General features: G+C 36.1%; 1 protein-coding gene across 1 annotated transcript in view; it reads right to left on the reverse strand.

Annotated features, from left to right (window-relative positions):
- PTPN13 (protein tyrosine phosphatase non-receptor type 13) overlaps positions 1–27,885 on the reverse strand; it is a 205,838-nt gene that overhangs the window by 97,834 nt on the left and 80,119 nt on the right. The window contains exons 7-9 of the mRNA XM_081109984.1: positions 21,145–21,711; positions 7,429–7,524; positions 6,436–6,529 (exon numbers count right to left, since the gene is read on the reverse strand). Coding sequence (XP_080966110.1) covers positions 6,436–6,529; positions 7,429–7,524; positions 21,145–21,711 — 757 coding nt within the window. The remainder of the gene's footprint in view (positions 1–6,435; positions 6,530–7,428; positions 7,525–21,144; positions 21,712–27,885) is intronic.

Consider the following 27,885-nt stretch of genomic DNA (forward strand, 5'->3'; position numbering starts at 1 on the left):
GTCTCACCAGCTGAGCAATTTTGCCAATTCGGGGTGGATGTTACTAGTTTCAGCTGCTCACTCCATTTGCTCCGGGACAGGACCTGGGACGCGTCTGCCTATACCTCCGCCATCTTCCCATCGATCAAAATCTTTATTGTTTAGGTTATTACAATTGTTCCTCTTTTTTGCCCCCATAGCTCCCCTCCACCTGGTTCCCACCCCACCCTCTGTCCTTACCCGCCCCCCCATCCTCATCCATAGGTGTACGATTTTTGTCCAGTCTCTTCCCGCATCCCCTATACCCTGTTCCCCCCGAGAATAGTCAGTCCACTCCCTTTCTATACCCCTGATTCTATTATATTCACCAGTTTATTCTATTCATCAGATTATTTATTCACTTGATTTTTAGATTCACTTGTTGATAGATGTGTATTTGTTGTTCATAATTTGTATCTTTACCCTTTTCTTCTTCTCCTTCTCCTTCTCCTTCTCCTTCTTCTTCTTCAAGAATACCTTTCAGCATTTCATATAATACTGGTTTCGTGGTGATGAACTCCATTAGCTTTTCCTTATCTGTAAAGCTCTTAATCTGACCTTCAATTCTAAATGATAGCTTTGCTGGATAAAGTAATCTTGGTTGTAGGTTCTTGCTATTCATCACTTTGAATATTTCTTGCCACTCCCTTCTGGCCTGCAAAGTTTCTGTTGAGAAATCAGCTGACAGTCGTATGGGTACTCCCTTGTATGTAACTGACTATTTTTCTCTTGCTGCTTTTAAGATTCTCTCTTTGTCTTTTGCTCTTGGCATTTTAATTATGATGTGTCTTGGTGTGGTCCTCTTTGGATTCCTTTTGTTTGGGGTTCTCTGCGCTTCCTGGACTTGTAAGTCTATTTCTTTCACCATGTAGGGGAAGTTTTCTGTCATTGTTTCTTCAAATAGGTTTTCAATATCTTGCCGTCTCTCTTCTTCTGGCACCCCTATAACTCAGATGTTGGTACGCTTGAAGTTGTCCCAGAGGCTCCTTACACTATCTTTGTATTTTTGGATTCTTTTTTCATTTTGCTGTTCCAGTTGGGTGTTTTTTGCTTCTTTGTATTTCAAATCTTTGACTTGATTCTTGTGATCCTCTAGTCTGCTATTGGAACTCTGCATAATATTCGTTATTTCAGTCCGTGTATGCTTAATTTCTAGTTGGTCCTTTATCATAACCTTGAGGGTCTCACTAGATTTGTTGAGGGTCTCACTACATTTATCGGCGGTTTCTAGAAAATTCTTGAAAAACCTTCAAAGTGTGGTTTTGAACTTTATATCCAGTTGTTTGTTTTCCTCCGTTTCTGTCATTTGTGATCTGTTTTTTTGTCTCCACATTTTTTATGCTTCCCTGTGTTGGTAGAGTGGCTTTGTGTGCTAGGTGTCCTATAGGGCCCAGTGGCTCAGCCTCCCCAGTTACCTGAGGTAGACACTCTTGGTGCACCCCTTTGTGGGCTGTGTGCACAGTCTTGTTGTAGTTAAGCCTTGATTGTTGTTGGTATCACTGGAAGGAATTGACCTCCAGGCCAATTGGCTGTGAGAATCAGCTGTGTCTACGGTGGGAGAACTTCTGTGCTGAAGACATCCTTATGAGGCAAGACTTGCTTCAGTGGGGCTTTGGTGCTCACTGAGTCTGCCCCCTGAGTGTGTCCCTTGTGGATCTGAGGAGTTGTAATTGGATGGTCCCACTCTGACCACTGGGTACACTGGCTCTTGGATCTAAAGAGGTGCTAATTTAGCCTCTGCCTGAGGCTACCCAGCAGGAGCTACAAAGAGATATGCAGATTCCCTTTCCTTGTTTGGGGTTTGGAGGTGCCCAAAGGAGGCCCAGCTGGGAAGCAATGCAAGCTGCTGTGGGGCCTTGGACCTTCTCTTGGAGGTTCTGGGTCTGTCTGGCCCAGCTGCAATTTGTTAGGTAATTTTCAGATTGCAAAGGGCCAGGGCATTCATATGCAAAAGCCTCTGCACACAGCTTGGGTAGGGCGGGGTCTCAGGGAATCAACAGGGCGGAACAAGCAGCTATGGCTGATCCTCAGCCCTGCCCTAAAGGGCCCCATGTCTCAATGTTCCAGTAATCGCTGCAAGCACCTCTGAGGGAAAGCCGCCCTCAAGTTCCGAGTTCTGTCTGCTGCCAGACAGTCCAGTTTCTCCCCGTATGAGTCTAGGTTCCCAGAGACTCACCGGGAACTGGAGTTCAGAGCAGTCGGGGGCTTGTGACTCCTTCCCAATTCAAAAAGACAGCCGCGTCCTCAGTTGCCAGCCCTTGCCTTGTGCGCCTCCGTACCTCTGCACTTTACTTCCGCACCTCCTCTGAGTCTCAGTGTGCTTTTCTCTTTCCTTCTAGTTGTAGACTTTCCACTCAGCCAGCCTTCCTGTGGTTCTGGATGATGTCCATTTTGTCTTTTAGTTGTATTTTTGAATTTGTTGTGGGAGGCAGCAATTTCCAGTGTTTACCTATGCCGCCATCTTGGTTTCTCCCTGGACCACAGGTTTTTAATCCATTCATCAATTATTGGTGGGCACTTGGGCTGTTTCCAGATCTTAGCTATTGTAAATGCTGCTATGAACATAGGGGTGCATACATTCTTTCTGATTGGTGTTCCTGCCTTCTGAGGATATATTCCTAGAAGTGGGATCACTGGGTCAAATGGCAGTCCCATTTTCAATTTTTTGAGGAAACTCTACACTGTTTTCCATAGTGGTTGTACCAGTCTCTATTTCTCTATGCTTTCAACCATCCAATGGCTTCCTATTATACTTAGAAAAACATCCAAGTGTTCACCTCACCTTCTGAGGTCTGACATGATTTGGGTCCTGGTTACCATCCACTCTGTCCTCCACTCACTCTGCTGCAGCCACACTGCCCTTCTCACTGCTCCTCTAACATGCAACACATCTTCCACACCTCATGGCCTCTGCTCTTGTTCTTTTTGTCTAGAACCCTCTTGCTTCTGATATCTGCATGGTTCACTGCCTCATTTCAAATAGTGTTCTGTTCAAATATAACATCTCGGGAGATGCCTCCTCAGATCACGCTGCCTATGCAACACAGAACTTGGACATCATACCCCTGCACTCTCTCTCCCTTTAGATTGCTTTATTTTTCTTCAAAGTAGCATCACTCTCTAATGGTGCATTACTTACTTGTTTTTCAATGGTTTATTGGCAATCTCTTAGCCCCAGAATGACCCTTGAGGGATAGTTTTTATCTTGTTCATGACTCTATCTCCAGTATCTAGAAGTACCCAGCACATGGTAGGTGTTCAGCAATCATTTGTTGAACAAATGATTGATTAAATTTGATGGTTCAAAAATATCACTTAATAAGTCAAGGATAATGAACAAAATTTAAATGTATATATTTTAATTCCTACTTGTTATTTTTCATCAAATATATCAGCCTTCTTATTCAAATTATTTTATCTGTCCCAAATAATATTTGGTAGACGTTCTTATAACGACTGAAAAGTTTGAGTGACAAACAAGACAAAACAACAACAACAAAAACAAACAAACTCAGAAAAACGAAATCATTTAGGAATGAATGAATAGGTTGTTTTGAGACAAAAAAAAAATTACCTCATCTAGCAGATAGGCACAGAAGCAGTGGGAACTATACCATGTATAAACTGTACTCAAAGTTACCACTGGAAAACACTTAGCAATGCTCTTTGGCAAACCACTTTGAATATCCTTTTTGATCACTGAAAGACACTTTTGATAGCTCAGAATCCAAAAATTACTCATTCTGTGGCATCTGACTCATAATTTCCTGTAAATCTCCCCCTATGCATACCCTCTGTTTTACAAATCAATAGCATTGTCTGTATCTGTTTTTCACTTCATACTTGCTAAAGGGAATGGAAAGTTTTATGAGGAACCATGCAACATGTTTAAATACAGCACTATTTATAGATCTGACAAATATGTGACCTCAAGAACAAAACAGGATCTCCTGATTGTGTACCAGCATGTTAAGGATATTATCAGAAACTATGTACACATTCAGGAAATTCTGCACTTGAATAAGGAATTTGGACAGTATTTTAGTTAAAAAGGAGGTGGGTATTGCCATTCTAAAAGAGTAGAATTTAGCATCTTACATTAAAAATAACATATGCACAGACCTAAAAATCTACTTCTTGAAATATTTTTCTTTCACCTATACCTTTTATCTAATGCATGTATAATGAACACCACATTGGGAGTTTACCTCTTTTTTAAAAAAATATATTTTTTATTGATTTTTTTTATAGAGAGGAAGGGAGAGGGATAGAAACATCAATGAGAGAGAAACATCGATCAACTACCTCTTGCACACCTCCTACTGGGGATGTGCCCACAACCAAGGTACATGGCCTTGACCGGAATCGAACCTGGGACCTTTCAGTCCACAGGCCGACGCTCTATCCACTGAGCCAAACCGGTTAGGGCGGGAATTTACCTCTTAAAGTGTGAAATAAAAAATAGTTTCTCACTAAAACATGACTTGATGAGCTAAGATGACCTTAATGTTTCCAATATAAAACTTAGACAAAAAACAAACAAAAAACTAAGACAGTCTCATAATCTTGATGCTTTTGACATAGCTTATCAAGAAAATTGAAATAAGACACATAAAATGTTTTAATTTTATTTGGAGGAACATGTTTTTATATGACTAAAACTGGTTATAAAATAAATTCATCTTTAACACACAATCCCAATAATTCTTCCAGTTGCTATTTTCTACTGCTACTTATTTTTAAAGATTTTTTTTTATTGATTTCAGAGAGGAGGGGAGAGAGATATAGAAACTTCAATGATGAGAGAGAATCATTGATTGGCTGCCTCCTGCACGCCCCCTACCGGGATCAAGCTTGCAACCCAGGCATATGCCCTGACTGGAATTGAACTGGTGACCTCTCAGTTCCTGGGTAGACACTCAACCACTGAGCCACGCCAGCTGGGCTCTATTGCTACTTTTGATCAAGCTAAAAGGGTTTCATATTGACTATCTATAAGTTTTCTCCAAATTACACACATAGAGAAGAGTGACTTCCTCAATTTAACACAGAGCTTTGTGCAATTCAATCCGTTTCTTCTTGGTGTTCATACCCAAACACTTTTGCTTCTTTAAGAAAACTGCAATATCAAGCATAGATCTGTCTTTTCTCTTACCTCTTTGTTCAAAATTACAAAAACAGGGTCATCACAATTACTAGTATATTTACTATTATATAATTACTATTACTATTATGGGCTATAGTAATATAAAATGCCACTGTGCAAATATAATGTCCCCTTAGGTACAAAAATACATATTAAGGCTTTCCTCAGGTAAAATAAAACTTAACTAAAATAAACAGACTATATTAAAAGGTATAAGAGAGAACAAATATTACATAAATTTAATAAAAATTAAACATTAAAGATAATTTTGTTGTAATGTATTTAATTACTTGGAGTCTAAACCTTTAATCACATGGCTAGGGTTACCTGATCTATTAATAGTTTACAGCTGTGAAACAGTGTCTGCCAGAATTAATTGGCTAAGGGGCAAGGTTTTGTTAATTTCCAAATGATTCTTTTGTATATGGTGGCACCTGAATGATACAAATGGAAATAATGAATTTAAAAGGATTCCCATAGCATGGGTGTAAGTTCTAAAGCATCCTCTGGTTCTCTAATATCACATTACAAATTTCAAATTAATGCTTAACATTAGCAATGTGCTTTTGTTCATGTAAGGGACCTCTGCACACACAAAAAGAATGCACATCAAACAGTCACTACTGCCTTGACACTTTTCAGTTTAAACAAAGTAAATTAATACACAGTTATAATACCACCATCCTAAGTCTGGAACAAGAATAATACCTAATACCTTATAAGAAAGGTGAGTATTTCAGTATAAAAATGAACTCTTAACAGCCCAAAGTGGGCTTTAAAAAAAATACAAGATGACCTCTTTTAAACCAGGATAAACGTAGTGAATAATTAACTTTTTACATAACAGGTTACTTAGTAGTAACCTCATTATTCATTCAACAAATAATACTTAGTGAAATCCTGCTTGTTGAACCTGTTCAATCGTTTAAAAGAGGTATTACTCGTTATCTTCCCACAGGTTTAATGCCACGCCTTCAGAATTTCCTAACTGTTAATAAGTACTGACAATTCTAAAAATCAAGCACAAACTATAAATAATCAGAGCCAATTCTAATTTTAAAAGATTCCAATAACTTAAACTTGAACTACTACAATGTATTCACATAACTGAATAATTCTGTGGGTATGGAAAGAGGAGGAAAAGAAAGAGGAAAAATGGAGAAAAGAGGATAATTTTTAAAAATATGAACTTGATTCTAATAAAAACAAAAACAAAAAACCTGTCACTGTTTCCAGGAAACGCATTAGTATTACTTTTTCAGGTCACATACCTTGGTCTGTGTGACTGGCCTTGACTTGGCGTTTCATCTACTCCTGGGAGACCACTGTTAGATTCAAACCTCTTTGAAGCTTCACTTTTTCTCACTAATTTAAGTGAAAAAGGAACAGATGATATTAATATGAAGTGATCTTATTTAAAATTCAAGCATTTAGCAGACACAGATACATATTCAAATCATATTCATATAATCGAATTAATGAAATGTGTAGAGGTAAGTCATGTTGTTTTAAAGACAATGAATTATTTTCTACTAGGGGCCCAGTGCACAAATTCGTGCACTTTGAAAGGAACTGTGGGCAATGAGGCTGTGGTAGGCACAGGGACTGGTCTTGGCCCATCCTCCGTGTCCCCACCTGGCCCCTCCCGTTGTGGCTCCCGGTCCCCTGTCTGCTGGGAGCCCTGCTCCTGCTGCCGCCACTCCTACACGCTGACAGCCCCAGCCCCATTCAAACCCACTGACAGCGTGGGGCGATTGGGGCCAGCGCCAGGAGCGAGGGCTAGTGGTCGCTGCTGCCCCGATCACCCCTCAGGAGCAGGGGGAGATGGAGAAGCCCTCAGGGGTGACCAGGGGAGGCAGCCACCGCTTGCACCCGCTGATGGCTCTGAGTGATTGGGACTGCCACCAGGCACTGGCAGTGGGTGTGAGCAGCAGCTCCAGCGCCAGGAGCAACTGGTGCCCGCCTTGGTCTGGCACCCCGGCTCACCTGCTCTACCATCCTACAGCAATCGGTTGTTCTGCCGTTCGGTCTATTTGCATATTAGCCTTTTATTATATAAGATATTATGAAAATGACTACATTGCTGTTGGTGAAGCTATTATTAAGCTCTTATAATATTGTTAAAATGAATAACTGGCAGCTTTTTATAATTCTTAAATTTTTATATAGAATTATTCGTTTGTCACCTCATAACTCAGTGCTACTGAAAAAGAAGGACAATCACGGTTTCTTAAAAACATTTTATTTTCTGAGATGCCTCTCACCTTGTCTGAAGTCTGAGTCAGAGGAAATAATAGATGGACTTTCACTGGAGGTACTAAAGATATCACTGTGGTAAGTTTTGTATCTTCGAATTGGTTCTAAATGGATTAAAACAAACAAACAAAAAAACATTAGAAAGGATTCCACACAAGTCAAATAAAATAGTACATTTACTATGGTGAGAGTGGAACATTTTATAGAATGCTTAAAATATAAGATTGCTGGATGGTATGCAAATAATGTGCTTCCAATTTGGAGTTAGTCTGGCATAGAGGTTAAGAGCCTGGACTCTGATGCCAGATTGTATGGGTTTGAATCTTAGTTCCACTAATTGCTAGGTGTGAGATCTTAGGTGGGTAATTTAACTTCCTGTAACTCATTTTTTTAGCTGAAACTGGGGCATAACAATAGGGTACACCTCATAGGGTTGTTGGAGCATCACATGAATTAATATAGGTAAAGCTGTTAGGAAAGAGATGTTATATAAAAATCATCATTGACAACCAGTTTTGAATGCTTAATGAGTAAATTCTCTGTGTTAGATGCTAAAGGAATAGAAAATCCAAAAGCACAGTCCTAAGCTCAGATAATAAGTACAAAATACCTAATTCAAGGAAGGATGTTTAATGTTTGAGATGAGTAAGCATTAAGGGTTGGGGAGACTTGTCAGGTTGTGCATTGTGTGCTGTAAAGGGGCAGGACTCCATTAAAATCTAAATTCTACCTTCAAAATGTTACCGACTTGCCCTCTCTTTTCATACTCCCCATAGTTATCACAGATCATCATTCATTTCATGCTGGACTCATCTCATATTATAATTCACATTTCAGAGAGTAAATTTTTCAGAAACAAAAATCTGTGCATATTGCTATATTTCTTAAGCTTCTTCAATCCAGAGTCTTTAAGGTACAATGAAAAGCTCCTTAGCTTGAGGTTCAACGCCTTTTATAACCTGACTAGAGGCCCGATGCAAATTCATGCACAGGTGGGGCCTGGCTGGCGATCGGGGCTGATCGGGACCTTTTAGGGCTGGCTAGCTGGGGGGAGGGACCGCAGAATGTTGGCTGGCCACAGGAGGTTGGCTGTGGGAGTGCACTGACCACCAGTGGGCAGCTCTTGCATAGAATGTCTGTCCCCTGGTGGTCAGTGCGCGTCATAGTGACCAGTTGACCGGTCTTTCGGTCATTTAGGCATATATATATATATATATATATATATATATATATATATATCTTCAACTAATTATATAGCCGTGACTGTTGATACTGTAAAGTCACAGATTCACTTGTTGAAAACAGATTAAAAGTACAGACCTCTTTCTTCCCACTCCCTAAAACACACACACACACACACACACACACACACACACAAATAGAACTTTAGAAACGCAATGCAGGTAAAAGCCTATTCCAATAGCCTCATGGTCATCTAGTTCCCCAGACAAATTCTGCATTCATGTTCTAGATTTGCAAATTTATAACTAAAAGCAGAGAAATTTTTGGGCTCCTTCCTGAAAGATACGCTCTCTGCTAGGAATGCTGTTGTCCACTCCAGCTTTTTTTTATTTTTTTATTTAAGCTAGACACTTTTTTCTTTTTCCCTTAAAAGAAGCCTTAACTTGAACACAAAAGCGTTCATGACCACCTAAAGGCCGGATTGGGCAAGGCTTCGCTCACTTTCATATTGCTTTATACATAACTGGTTGCAACTCTTCCACTGCCTAATAATTTTCTATTTGTTCCCTCTACCCAAATTATAAACTCTCTGACAAAAGGGATTTTTTTAAAGATGTATCTTTAGTATTTACTAACTGTTCACTAGCAAGCACAAAAATAAATATTTTCTGAGTGAATATGAATGAATGGATGAATGAACAGATAAATATGTTACAGAAAGGCCACCGATGATCTTCAAGAGGACTATTTCCATTGCAAAGACAAGCCAGAGGCCAAATCAGAAAGGGTTAAAGAAGGATCAGCTGGTAAGGAATTGAGAAAATTCTTTCAATTAGTTTAGGGGTTTGAGAAAAGAAGAAAAACTTTTTAAGAAGACTGAATGAGGAATCAAGAGTCTTTTTGGCAGAGTGGAATGTCTGAGCATGATTTTAGGCAGTGGATGATAAGCCTGCAGATTGGGGGAGACTGAAGTTGTAAAGCAAACTGCTGGAAAAATGTGCTGAGGAAAACAGGAGGAGATGGAAAAAATCCCCAATACACCTGAGACAGTTAGTTGGCAAGGTGAGATAATCTTCTTTTCTTAAGAGAAAGAAATGATGGAAAAGAAGTGAAAATACAGAGCGAATTCCCAGATATTCTTATCAGAAAGTTGACTTACTCCTGGTAATAAAAAGTGAATCACTTCCTGGGAGCCTGTTTAGCTGGGAGCTTGAAAGAGTAAAGACTTTCTGCTGTGAAGAATGTGGTAAGTCAGCAAAAACCACATGAAAGCTTTTGTGTAGCCATGAGAATTTAGATTAGGCTAGAAAGCATGAATTGTATTGGAACCGATCAGAAAGGTTTTGTGGCTTTTTCTTGGCTCTAGAGAAAGCAGACCATGGGAAATATCTAGATCTGAGGAATGACATGGAATACTTGGCAGAGATAACCAAGGTATGGGAGGGAGTCTATTTCACTAGTTTGCAAACTTGAGAACAGGGACTTCACAAAATGAATTATTCCTTGTGTTGAAAGTTGTTCAACAGAGAATGTTAAAAAGAAAAAAAGAGAGAGAGATGAATGAACAAATGATTAATGTGATTTGAAAGGATTACAGATGACAAAGAATTTTACATATTATTTAACTTTAATGGACATAGTTAAATGATTATTTAAGAAGGGTTATTTTTTCAAGGAGCACCAAATAATTTTTTGTTTCATTTTTGTAGAACTCCCATGCTAAAATTTTTGAGGAATTTTCCAAGGTGACTTGGCCAAATTCCAAACCCAGCATTGCAGCACAGAGAGCAGTAAAACAACAAAGCCAAGGAGAGGACCCAGGTGTTCACAGGCAATACAGTTTTACCTTACAAAGAAGAATGGGAAGTCACAGAAGTCTATTGTATGACTGAAGCAAAAATGTCAGTCACTAGGATATTACACCATGTAATAATAATTTCACAAGCCATATTAAGTGAATTTACTGTTTCATTGCTATTTCTGCAAAGTAGCTGCAAAATAGTAAATAAATTTTAATTTCGATTCTTTGGTGGTGCTTTGTTCTTATACTATTTTATGTGTCTGTATTCTTCTCTCCTGCTAGCCTATATATGTTGTGTTTCTTTTTTCTTTAGTTTACTTTGACAACACTAGTAAACTTTTTAAATTCTTGGGTTCCCTTCATAAGACATATTAAGGTAATGATGATGATCCCCTTTCTAAAATACAGCAATAAATCATCTTCCCTTGATCAACTATTGGTTTATAAATGTTTTCAGGACCACACCTGGGGGCAGAAAGGGACCTGCCTTATGAAGTTTTCCTGCCTTAAAGAAATAGGGCAAGAGCACTCCAGAAACACAAACCAGATGATTAGCGAGGCAATACTATTATGGGTAAGAAGACATTCCCACCCCCTAAGATTTGAGTAGAAGTGGGTCTCTGTGTTACTTAAAGTAGTAGGAATCTTTTTTGTGAGCTTCTGTATTCTGAAATAGATCTATTAAAATGTTGTTATCTATGTTCCTTTCATGTAATGGCATGGCAGATATAACCAGATTAAAGTTCCTAGGTAATATTTACTGTTCAAGTCATGCTTATAAGAAGGTTATAATCAGATTCAAGTTCTCATCCAAAATTTACCACTTACTCATGCTTACAAGAAAGGTTAGCCCTTGTTAAGTACAGGCTTTCCATTTCTGAATTAAATAGTAAATTTAACCATTTCAGAAATTATTATAAAATTACACGTCTCTTACCACGAGTATCTTGCATTATTAGCATATACAGAGTGGCACATTTTCCTTGCTTACAGATAATTTAGGCAAGAACAATTACTGGCTTTTTGATATGATCTACATAAAGGCAAACCATAGACACTAACTAGAGAGAGAACAGTTTTCCTCCTCTGTTTTGGTCTGCAGAAAGGTAATCCCTAATTTTCCATGAGCTGTCCTAACATTATTAACAACTTTTCTTTTAGGAAGATACTACAAATGTTTCTATCTATATTTAAATGCATAATATTAACACTTTAGATTTGGTCCAGACCCCAGGAATGTGGTATTAACTGAATGAATAAAAAAACCAAACTTTTTATTATGAAAACTTCTGGACAAGAAAACAGAACAATCAAGTTCTCATATAGTCATCTCCCAGCATCAACAAAACCCTGTGATTGTTATTTTAATTAGAAAGTGTCAGAATATTTTTTAACAAAGAGATGCTCCTAAGTATTTATATATAATATTACAAAGTTTTTTTAATGCCCCAAATTCTTGAATCGTGTTCAACAGGCCTATTAATAATGTTTAAATACACACTTTATACATTTAAGCTTTCACGATTACAATTGCAGAACTGAATTTATTTGCCTTTTGTGGGATAAAATTAGACTTAAAATCTAATTTTGGTTTGCAAATTTCTTATCTCAGCTATTAACTATTTTAATGAAGCCCACACTCTGCAAATCAGTGTACTGGGGTCTATTTAGGGTCATAATTATTCCTCATTTAACTAGACAGTTTCCTTCTCTGACTTCCAATGAGTACTTAGTTTGTAGATGTGGAAAATGAAGTGGCAGGAAAGAACCTGAGTGTAGAAATAATAGGTGCAAGAGGACAAATGGGCAAGTAAAATTAGCCTGGGCACATATCACCAAATCAGAAGAACCACATTGTCTATAAACACATAAAACATTTGGGACTATATTCTCTCTAAAATACATTTTGTGGAACAGAGGTGAGAAGAATAGGGACTACAGAAGAATGGCTTACAGAATTAGCATTTGGATAGAAGTCTAGTTATAGAGATTTCATAGTCATACATACTTTGATATTTAAAGATATCTTTTATTCCTCTTAGTATCTTCTATAATTAAGAGTATATATATATATATTTTTTATCAAATACAAGGCATAAAAACCTGACATTTTGTTATCCTTTAACTGTAATCTGATTCTCTAAACAAAATTCACTTTAGCTCCAATATCATAGTGACTCTACTTAAATAGTAACAATAAAAAGCAGCTTTTCTATAGGCTAGAATGTTTTGTCCTGGGCTCTTAACAACTAAGAGTCATGATTTCCACCACCACTGAGCATATTTTAAACATACAAAGTTGTGGCATGTGACCATACTTTTAATGTTTAGAAGATTATAAAGATTTGAAAGACAGTCTCAGTTTACATAACACTATTTCAGGTGAAATATTCAAATCCACAATCTTCACATTAAGAGGAATCTACGCCAGCACAAGCTGCAATCTAAAAAGTGACACATATTCAAGCTCAGACAAGTAACATGCAAAAAGTAAGACTCCCAATTGCAACATCAAGAATTAAATAACCACTTTTTGCTTGGCATTTATTTACCTTTAATACATGACTCAAATTACAGAAAACAAATTTCAAAGAGAAGTGCACAAAATGACTGGTTTTGTAGCTCAGAACTATAGAATTTTAAAACCCTGCATTTTTAAGGTTATGGACCCTAACAAATAAAATATTTCAATTTTCAAATAATGCAGAGAAACAAAAATAATGCTGCTACGTATTCACATACGAAGTGTTTTTCCCTGTGCTTTCTTTTCAAGGAATTAATCTCGGGAGAGTAGACATTGTACCTTTCAGATGTTCACTGGAGTCTACTGCATTCCACATTATACCACGCTGTAAGATACAGGAACAGAATGTATTCCAACTCCTTGAGAGCTAGATATGATCAATCAAAATTTCAACCAGGAACATAAATTATACAAATATGGACATAGGTAAATGAGGAAGATTATATGGAGAAACGCTCAGTGAACCATACTTTAGAGATGTAAAATTTGTGCAGAGTAAGAAAGGCAGCAACAATGCACAGCCTCCATTTTCCTCTCCTCTCCTAGGGTCTTGTGTGATGCAGTAACCACAAAGCTGGGCCATGACTTGCATGGCTGTCCGTCTTCCAGCACCTCCAGGATCCTGCTGTTAGGACTTCTCCGCCTGTTGTAAAGCTTTCAAACAGAACAGAGCTCTAAAGCAAAACGAATGCATTTGTTGGTCAGCCTATGACTGACAAGTATGTGATTTTCACTGGGAATCGGACAAAACAGAAGGAGGTGATTTCTCATCACTATAATTCGTCAGAGAATACTGTTGTATCCAATGTCAGAAATAGCACCACTGAATATACTTAATATTTAATATTAACAGCCACAATGCAATACTCAGTTCAGATAAGCAATTATGAGTGTCTATTATATGCAGATGCTAAGGTCACAGTTCTGAGTTAGATTGGGCCAGAAAAAACTGATGTCCTACAGGAGGAGAAACAAACTCTTCAAAACAGTTTCAATGAAAAACATAAGCCATCATCCTAAACTGAGAAGCTGAGAGAAAGCTTCCTGAACCAGGCAATGACTAAAAGCTCTGATAGTCTCACAGCAGAAAGCTGCGTGAATAAAGACATAGAAATACAAAACTGCCTACAGGAAGGGAAGGGGAGAGGGAGGAAGTGGTGGGGATAGAGAGGCAGAGAGATGTGTACATGGCGTTGGAGTGAGGTGTGAGATGGGAAGTGCTCAAGGATGAGACTCAAGAGACAGTCATGGAGAAACCTGCATGCCGTGATCGAAAAGGAGCTAAAATTTTATCTTGCTCAGATAATGGAAAGTTATTAAATGGTCAAGAGAAGAAATGAATGGCAGAAAAATGGAGGACAAATTGTAGCTGCAAGATCAATTTAGAAAACTATTTCCATAGTCCAAGGGAAACAGAAGGTACTGACTGGGGTGGAATAAAAAATATTTTAGAGGTTATAATTGCTGGGTCTTAAAAACCACAATGATAGCAATACCCATTTTAAACCTTTCTTAAAACATATCAATCCATGCTTCTCAGAAGGTATAGATGTAAAAGCCAAACTGGATCTATGTTAAACTATGTGTGAGTTAGATTTAAATTAGGTACCCAATTTCTGATAAATTAGTCTAGGATTTCTGGGGACTCCAAAATCAGTACTATGTGACTATGAATACAGACAATGAAAAGTTTGTACTACTTTCAACTGTAACTTTCCTTAGTGTTTAAAAATGCACGTTCATTTGTTTCCCCTTGGATAAATCAAAAGAAGTAAATGTCTTTTCTCATTTGTATTTTAACTAAAAAAATGACTTACTGGCCCTAACTGGTTTGGCTCAGTGGATAGAGCGTCGGCCTGCGGACTGAAAGGTCCCAGGTTCGATTCCGGTCAAGGGCATGTACCTTGGTTGTGGGCACATCCCCAGTAGGAGATGGGCAGGAGGCAGCTGATAGATGTTTCTCTCTAATTGATGTTTCTATCCCTCTCCCTTCCTCTCTGTAAAAAAAATCAATAAAGGATTAAAAAAAAATGACTTATTGTATACCTCTTCTCAAACCAATCTTTCCTCAATAAGAACATTAGTATTTTATACTGGACTAACTTTATGTGAGAATGGTCTGAAGCTACATTATTCTAATACAGTAGCCACTAGCCACACATGGCTATGTAACTGCTGAGTTAGACTCTAGACAGAGAGCATTTCTTCCACTGAAGAAGTTCTACTGGACAATATGAACCACTTTACAACTCAGCCTAGAAACAGTAGGCACTTGCTTCTTTCTGGCTGAGTAAGATGTTGAATCCAGATCGTCTGTGCGAGTATGCTCTGTGGAGACCCAACTATATTTGTATCTTAGTAGTATAATAATTAAGTTATTAATACCTAAAAAACATGTGGTATTTGACCAACACCACATAAAGTCCCTGCTTATTCTAATTACTCCTGTGGAATTGAGCAAAATAAAAACTGAATATTAATGCTATTTAATGTCGCTCTTGGAGTATCTAAATAACAACTCAATCATATCTCTGTTTTCTCTTCAAGGAGAAATAATAAGGTGAAAAAATAAAAACCAAATAGTTCATTTTCACCAGTTTTGGATTTTAGCAAAGAGAGGTAAGTTTTGAAAAAAATGTTCTTTCTTTCCATAGAACGTCACTGGAAGCATCCTACATGATGAACTGTAACATTTATTAATCCATCTCTTGCTTTTCTCAAATGTAACTATAAAAATGTACGAGCTTTCAAATTCAATCTTCTCAGGGAAATGAAACATTAAGGACCCCAACAATGAGAACAGGCTCACATACTTGAGTGTTTACATATTGCAGCTGCAGCACACGGACTTTAAGCTGTATTCACAAGGCAGTCACGGACCAGCAAAACTAGGCTAGACCGAGGGCACAGCATTGAAAGGAGGGAAATAATAGTTAATTTTGATGTAAAGTAGATTGGCTTAGAACTCCTTAAGTAATATTTAACAAGTCACTTTTGTAGGATTTAATTATATCTGTTCTTCATACTTTCCCTTCTAGTGTTACACAGAATACAGAGGAGTTTTGACTGTTGGAAGCAAAATGCTATTCACGGTCCCCACCCAGGGTGTGGAGCGCTCTTCTTTCTATACTCACAGTACTGGTTCCAAGTCACTGTCTACAATCAGGAATCTGCTGCCAACCTACAGAGCAATGGATGGGGAGTGTGTGGTAATTACATCACAAGAGAGATGACAACAAATGCTCCTATTAGAAAATAGACAATTGTCTCAGATCTTGAGATGAAGTGGAGAAAGACAGAAAAGAAAAACTGAGAACAAGGAAGGAAAATAAATAAAGGAGTAGAATAGGAGAGTCCTATGGTGAGGTGAAAAAAGTGGAATGAAAAGAATAAAGCAATAAAAGAGTGACATCAAGTTTTAAAATTAGTTTTCACAAGCGAAACCTGTTGTTTCTTTCTGTCCCTTCCCTACTGCTTTATGGATACACAGAAGTATCTGAATGTTTAGGTGTTAACAATCATGGTAATAATCTTACAATTTGTAAACTTGGACTATAGTTTCTTTCCTGGGAGCTTTTTTGTTCTTAACTTTGTTATTTTGTTCACAAAGAATTCAGAGCACTCAGTGGCAACCACTGCTTTTTGATAGCTTACTCCCTATCTCATCAGTTACAGGATATCCATCTTACAGAAACTACCTTAGTAAAGCCCCGACAAGACGCTAATGACCACAACATGGCATTGCCACAATGGAACTGCGTCTTAACCCCCTCCCAGTGTGGTTTACTGTAGAAAGAACCAACAGTGACTCATTTTGAACCTTTCTTTCATAATACTATTGTGTTTTCCTGTATTTGAAGAGATATAATTTTATTAGCTTAGAAAGAGACTTAAGGGGTTTGTTAGGCGGTTAGTTGAATGTCCAATGTCTCTGGCACTAAAACAGTTTTCCTGACAATGTATCTGGTTTCTGCTTGAAATCAGAGTAGCAGTGGGGGGAAAAATCTTATTCTGGGGCTCAGGAGACCTGCATTATAAATACAGCTCTGTTATGAATTATGAATCTCCTTTGGCAAACTAGTTTACTCTGGGCCTCTGAAAATGAGCTGTTTGGTTTAAATGGTATCCCGATTCCTTCCAGTACCAACCTCCATGATGTTAAGGTCTGTTCTCCCTCTGATGTTGGCTGGTGATTGGCTGGTGGATGTCAGCTAAGAAGCCGTGGAGGTGATTTAGATAAAGTCTCCTTTCAAGAGGATGGGCTAAGGAAAGGGCTATCCATCTGAGGTTGAAGGAGGCAACTCTCTTTCCTATAGTTCAATGAGCTTCCTTGCACTCCCAAAAGGACAGACTGAAATACAGTCATTTTTTTTCTTCCGATTGTTATATTAATTCAATGAATAAGCAAAATGTCATATAGAGAAAGACAAATACCATATGATTTCACTTATATGTGAATCTAAAAAACAAAATAAATGAACAAAACAGAAACAAACTCATAGATACATAGAACAAACTGATGGTTGCCAGAAGGGAGGATGGGGGCGAGGGGACCGGATACAAACCAGCAGTTACAGAACAGTCACCGGGATGTAAAGTACAATATAGGGAACATAGGCAATAATATTGTAATCCACAAATATGGTGTCAGGTGTGTGCAAGACTTATGGGAGGAAGGATTCTGTCTGTAAGTTATATAAGTGTCTAACCACTATGCTGCACACCTGAAACTAATAGAATATTGAATGGCAACTATAATTTTAAACATTCTTTAAATTAAAAAAAAATTTAGGAAGTGACATGTAATGGGAAAGCCTTAGACTGGAACTCTGAAATCTATGATGGAAATCTATAGTCTCCCATAATGATAAAAACTCTATCGTTAACTTGCTATGGGGTCTTGGGTACATTATTAAATCTTCACAAGCCTAAGAACATGTACTATAAGACCTCTTCTAATTCTAAAATTACTCCTACCCAGTAGCAAATGCCAATTTAAAGATCACAAAAATTGTACGGAGCATTAGCAATATTGTAAAATGCTTTAAAACAAGAATGTATACTTTTTAAGTTTCATTCTGGAATGCAATGCTCTTTTTAATTAAGGTATAACTGATATACAATATTATATCAGTTTCAGGTGTACAAAATAGTGATTTGAAATTTATATACCTTATGAAGAGATTACCATGAGAAGTCTAGTAACCACCTATCACCACACAGTTGTTACTGACTATATTCTCCGTGCTGCACATTACATCCTTGTGACTTATTTATGTTATAACTCTAAGTCTGTACCTCTTAATCCCTTTCACTTTTTTGCCTGTCCTCCCAGCACCCAACCCTCTGGCAACTATTAGTTTGTTCTCTGTATCTATGAGTCAAACAAGAGTATTTTAAAAGAAAAATGTGTACAAGAAAATGTGTACATTAATAACACCCACTGTTCTGCTTGATTTATCACACATAAAAGGGATCTGTGGAGCCTGATTTTCATGAGAATTAAATGAGATAAATGGGATTCATATTATTTTCTATTCTATTTTTTGTGTACTGGCTAAAATATTCTATTAGCAATTTGTACTGTTGTTTGCACAGCCAACACATTATCTCACCTTTAGAAAAAAGACACCACAGTACAAAACCAACAAATTACTCAACTAAATAACTAAAAAGAATTACTGCTTTTGAATTCCAAACATCAAACACTCCTTTTGCATAATGCTTTTAGTCTAAAGCAAATATAATTTATTACTACTTGCAAGTTTCTATATAATAATGGAGTTTATTATTTAAAGTGGTCTAAACGTTTCCATAATAATAGCAACATTTTTAGAGTGTTTTATTTAACTTGGTTATAAAATATACTCTGGGGGAAAAATGCATAGATTCTTTGTGGGAGCAAATGCTTTTGAAAACTCTTCAACAGCAAAGAAAGGTTTCAGGACGACAACTGTCCTATATCGAACAATTCAAAGTGCATTTGATTTTTAAAGAAATTTTTCCCCCTTTTCTTATACCTCTTATAATGAATCTAAATTTCTAAAACTGAAAACTGTGTTTCATAATATGTTACCATTTTTAACAAATAAGGGTCTACAAAGATTTTACATCATCTTTGCAAATATATATGCATATTTGGAAGTAATTTAGTCTCTCTGAATTTCCTTAACACACACTACCTGAGAAGATAACGGCTTATATGCAAACTGGGACATAATTTGGCTTGATATTCATTTTGTAGGTAATCAAAAAATCACCTATTCGAAAAAATATATTAAATAGAGTATTGTAGCATAATTTAACAGGTTAAACATATTTTCATTAGTGTTTGATTTATTTTTTAACTCTCAAAGATCAAGTGTAAAAAACACTTTATCAAACTTCACTAGTATTAATTTATCAAATATTAAGTCAAATCTTTTGAGAACATTAAAGTTATTTTAATTATAATATTCTCATTTTAAGAAAACTATTCAACCTCTTAAATGTTAGACAAGGTCATCTATATTGGTATCTATCTTCACTATTTATATTCTGATGCTATCATGGTTTATTGATTTGAATAATTTAGGTTTTGGTTTTTTATTACACACGGGCAATATTTCTTTACATTAATGTATCCATGAAGGCATGCTCATAAGAAGGCCAGGCTAAATTACTATTTATATGCTAACTGCTGTGCAACAGTAAATAGTCATGAAATACAACTTCTTAAAGGGGAGAGTATTTTAAACTGCAGGCAGTGCCAATTCTTTGCTGTCAAACTCTAAACATTTACAGATCATAGTTAAACAGTGAAATCATGCATTAAATAAGTTTCTAAGTTTTTATTTCCTGTATTTGAAAATTCTGTATTTGAAGATTACATATGACCATCTCATAACATTAGCTAATGTTTTCTAAAATGCATGTATTTTCAAACCCTTAAAATCAGTTAAGTGTTCAATAATTTCCTCCATAATTTCAAATTATTTAGTAATTTGCAAATCCTGAATTTAAACAACTGCAAAGCTTCTTTTACTTGAAGTAAAGAACAATGTAGGGAGTATGTTCAGTTCCAGAACTATGCTTAAAACTTAAAGAACAACAAACCTTTAAAGGCAGAGTACTTTAAAGACAGTCTGTGAATAAAAAATATTCTACTAGAGTAATGACCTTAAAAATGAATATGATCCTTGATGATGTGACTACTCTCACTAGACTAGAAAGCTCCTTCAGGTTCCCCTTCATCAGCTCTGCCCCAGGGTTTGTCTGGAGGCAAAAGGTAGTTATAAAAGTTCAATCCTCAAAAAATGTAGAGGATTAGATAAAAAACTCTATCTTATTTTGTTTTCTCTTTCATCTATCTACATTAAAAATAGCCTCTATCCATGTCTAGAACACAATTTTACTCCATTCAATATATTGAGCTTTGTTTGTGAATCAGATATTGTTAAAACAGAGCTTTATACTGCAAATAATATGAATTTATCATTTATAGTTATTTTTATGCCTCTCACACTAATTATGTGATAATCTGATTTATTAATCACTTTATATTCATTATCCAATTCATCTATTTTTGTTAAGAACATCTTACAGATGGGGTAACTTAAGAGTTATTAAGCCCAACTGCTGAAGAATCACATAACTATTGAATGGAGTACATAATTCACACCTAGGCTGTCTGACTTTAAATCTATAAAATTAAATACTACCCTTTAAAAATTCAGATTTGAAATTTCATTCGAGACCAAAAAAATTATAATCTCCAGGAGCTGTGTCCCAAATTTTGTTTTTAAAGCTGGTGGTCTGGGAACCACTGTACTACCTCCACACTACTCTGCCTCTGTCTTACTTCTATGAACCAGTCTTTACGGAAGACTCCCACAAAACAGCATGACAGACGGTACTGTAGAGGGTTAAAAAGAAGTAGGAAACATGGTGCCTGCCCCTGAGAAGCTTACAATCTAAAAATATACTAACCCTCCCCCCAAAAAAATACTGCCCCAAATATTGAGACTATAAAGCGATTGGACTGGATATGCTTAGTAGGGACAATTCTGTTAGGCTTTTGGTAGAAGGGAGAACAGATACTGATAAAGAAGACTAACCTGAGTACAAATGGTTGGCAGTGGAAACAAGACTTGTGGCATTGTTTAATAACCCTTTTTATTAACACAATTTTAAATGTTTCAATTCAATTCTCTCTCAAACACTCACAAAATTACTAACCTTCTACATTCATGGCTTCTCTCAGAACCTGAAGTTTCTTTTGTCTCTCTCGGATTCGGTCCAAAGCACTTGATATTGCCGAGGAAGTTGGAAATTCTCGCGTGTGAAACACAGGATCCATTTTCTGAGGGCCAAAGATATCCAAGGCTATGCTTCCATCTGAGTACCTTGCCTCCTTTTTCCTAGGAGTGGTGGAAGTCCGCACTGTGGTTGCCTCAGGGTGACAGTGTCGGTATCTGCCAGGCTCCCCGGAGGAGGATTCTCTGTCAGCTGTGCAGAGCAAGTCCATGGATGAAGCCCAAATCTTCTTCTTGGGAAGCACATCAATGCCAGGGGTAGCTTTTTTTTCTGGGCCACTAGTGTTGAACTGGTAAGGAGAGCAGGTATTTTCAGAATCTTCATGTCCAGAATTATTATCTGATAAAATGTCCTTGAAATAATCTTCCTCATCTTGTGTGTCTCTGATGGACAGAAATCCCATAGACTTACTAAGCCCTTTGTTAAGAAAGGTCTGATGAGAGAATGGAGACTTGTGTATGTCTAGTGCATCAGAAGTAGAGCTTCTTCCTGGAATGATAAGAATCTATCATGTATGCACAGAAGTTTTTGAAAATAACTGGAATGTAACCTTACTATTGACAATGAAAGTGGTGACAATTTTCTAAATCCTCCACATGGAGAATGAGAGATGGATGAGATGGATGGGATGGTCATGGTCGTGATGACAGTGGCAGTGAAAAGAGATGCAATATTTGTATAACTTTTCATAGACCAATGATTTTTATCTAATAAAGTCAATAATATTTCAAACTTTTAATTTTTTGAACAATATCATTTGATATTCCTCAGAAGTGAATTACTGGTTTTTAAAAAATAGATAAAAGTGTCTGATACTATCCAGTTTAGCAGAATATTAATTATCCGTGAAATGGTTTTGGGTAATAATAGAATGTATAGTTTACTCCTTTAACTTCAAACACATATTGATTCAAACGCGTAATTCAAGCATGCATTACTTCAATATGAAGCCCTGGTATTCTCTGGTCATTTAAATATGTTTAAAGAAGAAACAAAGAATTCTTGCTATATTCTGAATGGGGGAAAAAGATCATGGCATTTGAAATTCTTAAGTATCAAAGTTTTATTATGATTATATACTTTTTTATTGTGTTTAAATTGTGTAAAAAGTTATTTTTTTTCATGAAAGATTATCATGTACTACATAGTTTTTTCGCTCGAACATAATGTACCAATATTTATCAATTGGAATAAAGTACCAATTCTTATTTATTCTTTAGTCCTTGATTTAGTTCAAACTAGTAAGCATTCTAATTTTCTAAGGCAGCAGTCTGTAAATGCATTGAGACAGCAAAAATACCCAACCAGAAATTAATTTTTTGAGTTCATAGTTCAACAACAAAAAAAATTATATATAGGGTTCTACTATTGAAAAAAGAAACATAGCCCTAACTGGTTTGGCTCAGTGGGCAGAGCGTCGGCCTGTGGACTGAAGGGTCCTGGGTTGGATTCCAATCAAGAGCATATGCCTGGGTTGTGGGCTTGATCCCCAAGGGGGCATGCAGGAGGCAGCCAATCGGTGATTCTCTCTCATTATTGATGTTTCTCTCTCTCTCTCTCCCTCTCCCTTCCTTCTGAAATAAATAAAAATATATTTTAAAAAAGAAACATAGAAGAATGCTTTGTAGTTATTAACCCAATAGCCCATAAACACTGAAGATTTCCCATGTGACTATCTTTGATCCTTCTTTGATTTTTTTTTTTTTTTTGCTATGTACACAATATAAATTTATATTCTTGATACTGACCTCTTCTGGGAGCTCTAAGCTTATGTAATTGGAACTGCTACTGGTATATATCAGAAGCACCTCAAACTGAACATGCTTAAAACTAATCTTTTACTTCCACATCCAAAGATGTCCATTCTACCCCAGTTTTTCCAGTTTCAATAAGTGCACCATTATCAAACTACCTACTCAAAACAACAATACAGGCACCATCCTCAAATCCTTCATCGTCCTTATTATTCCCCATATCAGATCCACCAGAGTGTGCTGGCTATTTAAATCTCAAAGATCTTACTCCATGTGATCCCACCGATTCCAGTCATCACCCTATTCCCAATTAACATTATCACTTGACTAGATAATTGCAATAGCTTCTGAACAGGCCTCCCTGCTCTTCTACTTCTTCATCCAACCATCCTCCATTCAGCAGCCAGAATTATCTTTTTGAAATATAAATTCCATGATGCCACTACCCTGCTCAGTGAGTCTCAAAGGCATATGATGGCACTCTAAATAAAATCTAGACTCTTTTTGTCTGCCACTTGAATCCTTTTCAGTTTCATCTCCACTTCCTTTAATCAGGCCGTGGGTTTTTTTTTCTCTGTTAAGCTCTCTTATATGTTAGGGCCTTTGTAGATTTTTTTTTCTCTGCCCTGGAATGGTCTACTCCTGACCTTTCTCTTGGTTAGTTGTTTCTTATCCTATGGTTTTTTTTAAACATGACTTCTTCACTGAAGCCCACCCTGACCACTACTGAAGGAGAGCACTTTCCAAGTGTACCATATATCTCTCCCATATGTAACAGGTACATTTATCATTCTCTTTTAGGTGATTAGTATTTACTAACAATACATCAGCAGGCCGTGGTATCCTAAGAGAGCCATGTCTTCTCACTAGCCATGAGGCCCAAGACTGACCTGCTAATAAGGTGGCTCTTGGATAACTACTGTTTTATAAATGCTAGGTTTTTATTGTCATGTTAATGATAGTCACTATCTTTAACTACACAACTAGATGTGTACTTGCCTGATTAACACTTCACAGGTGGATACTCTATATGGTAACACATGTAGCAATATGGTATCATGGTTGCTCCATGTTGCTGAAGCACTAGGGGAAAAAAGTTCACTAATCTGAAAATTCAAAATGAGAGTTCAAATATAAAATCTGGCTATATAAATGAGGAAAAAAACATGGAAATCTAGGCTTATTTATTAGATGCTTACGTCAACTAGATCAGTGAAACCATGTACTGTTAACACTAGTGTTATTTACTTAGTAACAGTATTTGAGACTAGAGAAAATGCAATGTCTTCAATTGCTTTCCTGATCTTTCTAAGCATGGCCCACGCTATTATAATTACTTTATCTACAGGCAATAATCAACACTGAAATCATTAATTAAGTACACCTAATGACTGTGCTCAATACCCACTTTGATCACAGGAAATGGTATTTCTCGAAGCAATGCCTTTGGATCTACTCTTAAAAGATTTCAGGTGAAAACTTCCCTGATATTTCCCATCCTGGTAGAGTTAGTACCTCCTTCCACTATACTCACGGAGCATGCTGGACCTCTTATTAGGACATTTCTTCCACTGCATTAAAGTAATTCTTTATATTATATATATCTATCAGCACTCGCACTCATTTCTCCCCTCCCACTCCCAACTGGAATATTACCATAATATAAGGGACCATGTCTTATTTGTTTTTTGTATTTCTAGTTCCCAATAACAGAGATTTCAAAAGAATGCCTGTAGAATGGGTAGATTACACAATCTTTTGAAAGCTTTTAAATCAAAAGCTTAATCCACCAGAAAGATTACTGTATAAAAACCTGGGTTTTAATTCCAGCTTTGCCATTCAACCCATGAGCTTGGGCACGCCACTTAATATCCATGCTTCGTACTTCCTTCATCTACAAAAATGTGGACATAATTTGTTATGCCTTCTTTTTAGAGATGACAGAATAAATGAACTAATTCATATGAACTATTATGAGCTCTTCTAAAGAAGGGCAACATAAAATTCTAATTTTGCCTTCCTTTTGTTTCTGCTTTATTTTCCTCAGCATATAATTATCTACTGTGGGAGAATTTAAAAGTTCTTTTGAGAGGAAATAATGGAACCAGAAATCAAAAGATCTACAAAAATTTTAGGTTTATTCTACAATTTAAATAATCACATTATCCAAAATAGAGTAAGTGATGACTAGAGGTAGATTTTCTATTTCTTAAGGAGGCACTGAGTTCAAAGAGAGGTTGCAGACACCATTAGATTATATACAAGGATAAACATCTATATTTAAAATGAAACCATAAGCATTTTCCTTTTGGAGAGTACACAGCTTGCTAAAAACTAAAGGGAACAATAAATACACTTGGAAGAGCTATGAATAAACAATTTAAGAACATAAAAAGTTTTTAGTATAAAACACATTCCATTTCAATTAGGTAAAAAAAAAAAAAAAATCTCCCTGGTAAAGTACATTGTATTTTAACTATTTTTGTTAAAAAATTATAATATTATCTATAACTGGATACCATATCACCATTTACCTTTCCCCCCACAAGAGATTCAAAAAATTCACAGCATCTCTTAGAAACTAACTTCAAAATGACATTGCAGTGTTAAAAGAGGCTCCTCGATTCCCCATCTGTCCTCACAAATGTGTTCAAGTACATAGAAAAAGAAACGTGATATTATCAATACGCCCAAGTTCTGAAGCTATATCATGCTGATCTGATCATGGTGTAGGTTTCCACTGTAAGCTTGGCAGGAAATGTTTGCTTTCTTTCTGCTTAGTGAAGCCATTTTATCGGCATGAGCAGTATTAAATAACAAAGTCGGGGGAACAGCCCACTAGTTTGGGCCGTACCTTCTTTGACAGATCTCAGAGGTTAGATATAAGGAGGGACCTTTTAAGGTCATTTACTTATAGATGAAAAATTGCATTGTTAAAACTTAGTTGAACAATCAAATTACATAGTTACAAGGCATTATCCCTAAAATGGTTTGCAAGTGACCATTGAGAGTTGAGAACTGGCACTGCCCGAAAGTAACACCAGAATTTCTAATAGAGTAATTCTAGAATTAGTCCGTTAAAAATGATTTTATTGCGTTTCTATGACTTCTTCAAGAACAATAGTACACTTGCTTAGGAAACATTCTTCCATTTCAGATTTATGAGGGTCCCGAACTCTGCAAAACATTTGGTCCAGATAATCAGTCGTCTATATTTGGTTTTTACAATGAGAGTTTCTCATGGGTTTTAAATAAGATAGCTGGGCTCGGTGTCCTAGAGAAATATTTCTTCTTCACAAGGTAATTTTTTCTTAACCTTGAAGTTTTTATATTATTATATGCAACTGACTCTTAGCTGCTAATTGCTTCTGTCTGGTAATGGCTATAACTGGGATATAACTTTTATTGTTTTTGAGATGTGGTTTTATAAACTAGTTAAAGGTAAATTAAGAAAGTCTTTGAGCAGTACTATTGTGGGAAGCTATGGCTAAGACAAACTGGGGAATCTTCTTACATTATACTTGATCCAAAAGATTATTGTTTCTTTAAGTATCAGGAACTCTAATTCTACTCAAAATTATTCTGAGTGACACAACTAAATTTCTTACAAATTCTCTTGAGTTTACATATAGGGAGGACTTTATTATCCAAAAAAAGAGATAGGACTATTTTAGAGAATAAAATCAATGGAGAGACTATTTAAAGATTTCTCTGTTAATTTTTTTTAAGTCATTACCATTAATCCTAGATTATCTGTGTTTGGACAGTCTGTTAGTCATAGAATTTTAAAAAGCTGTTAGACAATTATATTAAGTCTTTCTCAATATTATAAAAGCAAAGTCACAAATAAAAGAGAATAATACTTTTGTTTGAAATGACACATAGTCTAAAAATATGAGTCAATATGGTGAGCTATGTTTTTCTTTTTACTTTGTACAACCTAATGTTTCAAATGTATTATCTAAAAAGATAAATCATAAAATCATATATATTTCTTTACGAAACCATTAAAATTATATTATAAATATATTATTATATCTAATAGTTTTAAACTTTTTTCATACCCATTCAATCAACAAATATTCATTGAACACCCACAAAAATGAATGTATTTAATTTAGTAGGTTTTCTCTATCCTTAGCATCTACATGTCTAGTAAGTTTTACTTTTATTTAAAAACATATAAAAAAATAACATATGTATATATATATATATATATATATATATATATATATAATACAAGTAAATAACTTACTGTTTAAGGTATGTTATAAAGTAGGTGTAGATTCAGTTCAATCTCTAATTCCTACATCTAAAATATTATATAATAATTAATGTCTATAATAATAAGATTGAATCATTGAAGGTAATATATTAACACCTGTGAGTTTTTAAAATTTAATGAACTGAATACGGCAGGGTGATTTTTTTTTTCTTTTCTATAGATTCATAATGGATAGGGATAAAATGGGGTTGGTTTTCCTATATTTAACATTTTATTGTTAGGAAAAAACAAACTGTCTTTAAAAATTAATAATATAACATTATATTTTCTAAGTAAACAAGTGACAAACAAGCAAAAAAAATAAAAATAAAAAAACCCACACCCCAAATTTATAACATGGACACTTAATTGACAGTAGATAATAAAAAGGAATTCTTGAAAGAGAGAAAAGAATGTACAGAAAATAAGGAGGACAAAGAGAGAGAAGGAGGGAGGGAAAAGAAAGAAGAGAAAAAGGGGGGAGAGGGAAATAAACTAGAAAGATAATAAATAAGAGAAATAGAAATAATTTCTTTTAAATCTAATGTTTAGTTATCAAAGTATGCTGTCTCCCTGAAAGACTCTTCCAGCTTGCCAATGACATTCAGCTGTAATTTCTGCTGCTATTCAGTTCTGATGGGACAC

The sequence above is a fragment of the Myotis nattereri genome (genome assembly GCF_964212035.1).
Source record: "Myotis nattereri genome assembly, chromosome: 1".
In the NCBI taxonomy this organism is placed as follows: Eukaryota; Metazoa; Chordata; class Mammalia; order Chiroptera; family Vespertilionidae; genus Myotis; species Myotis nattereri.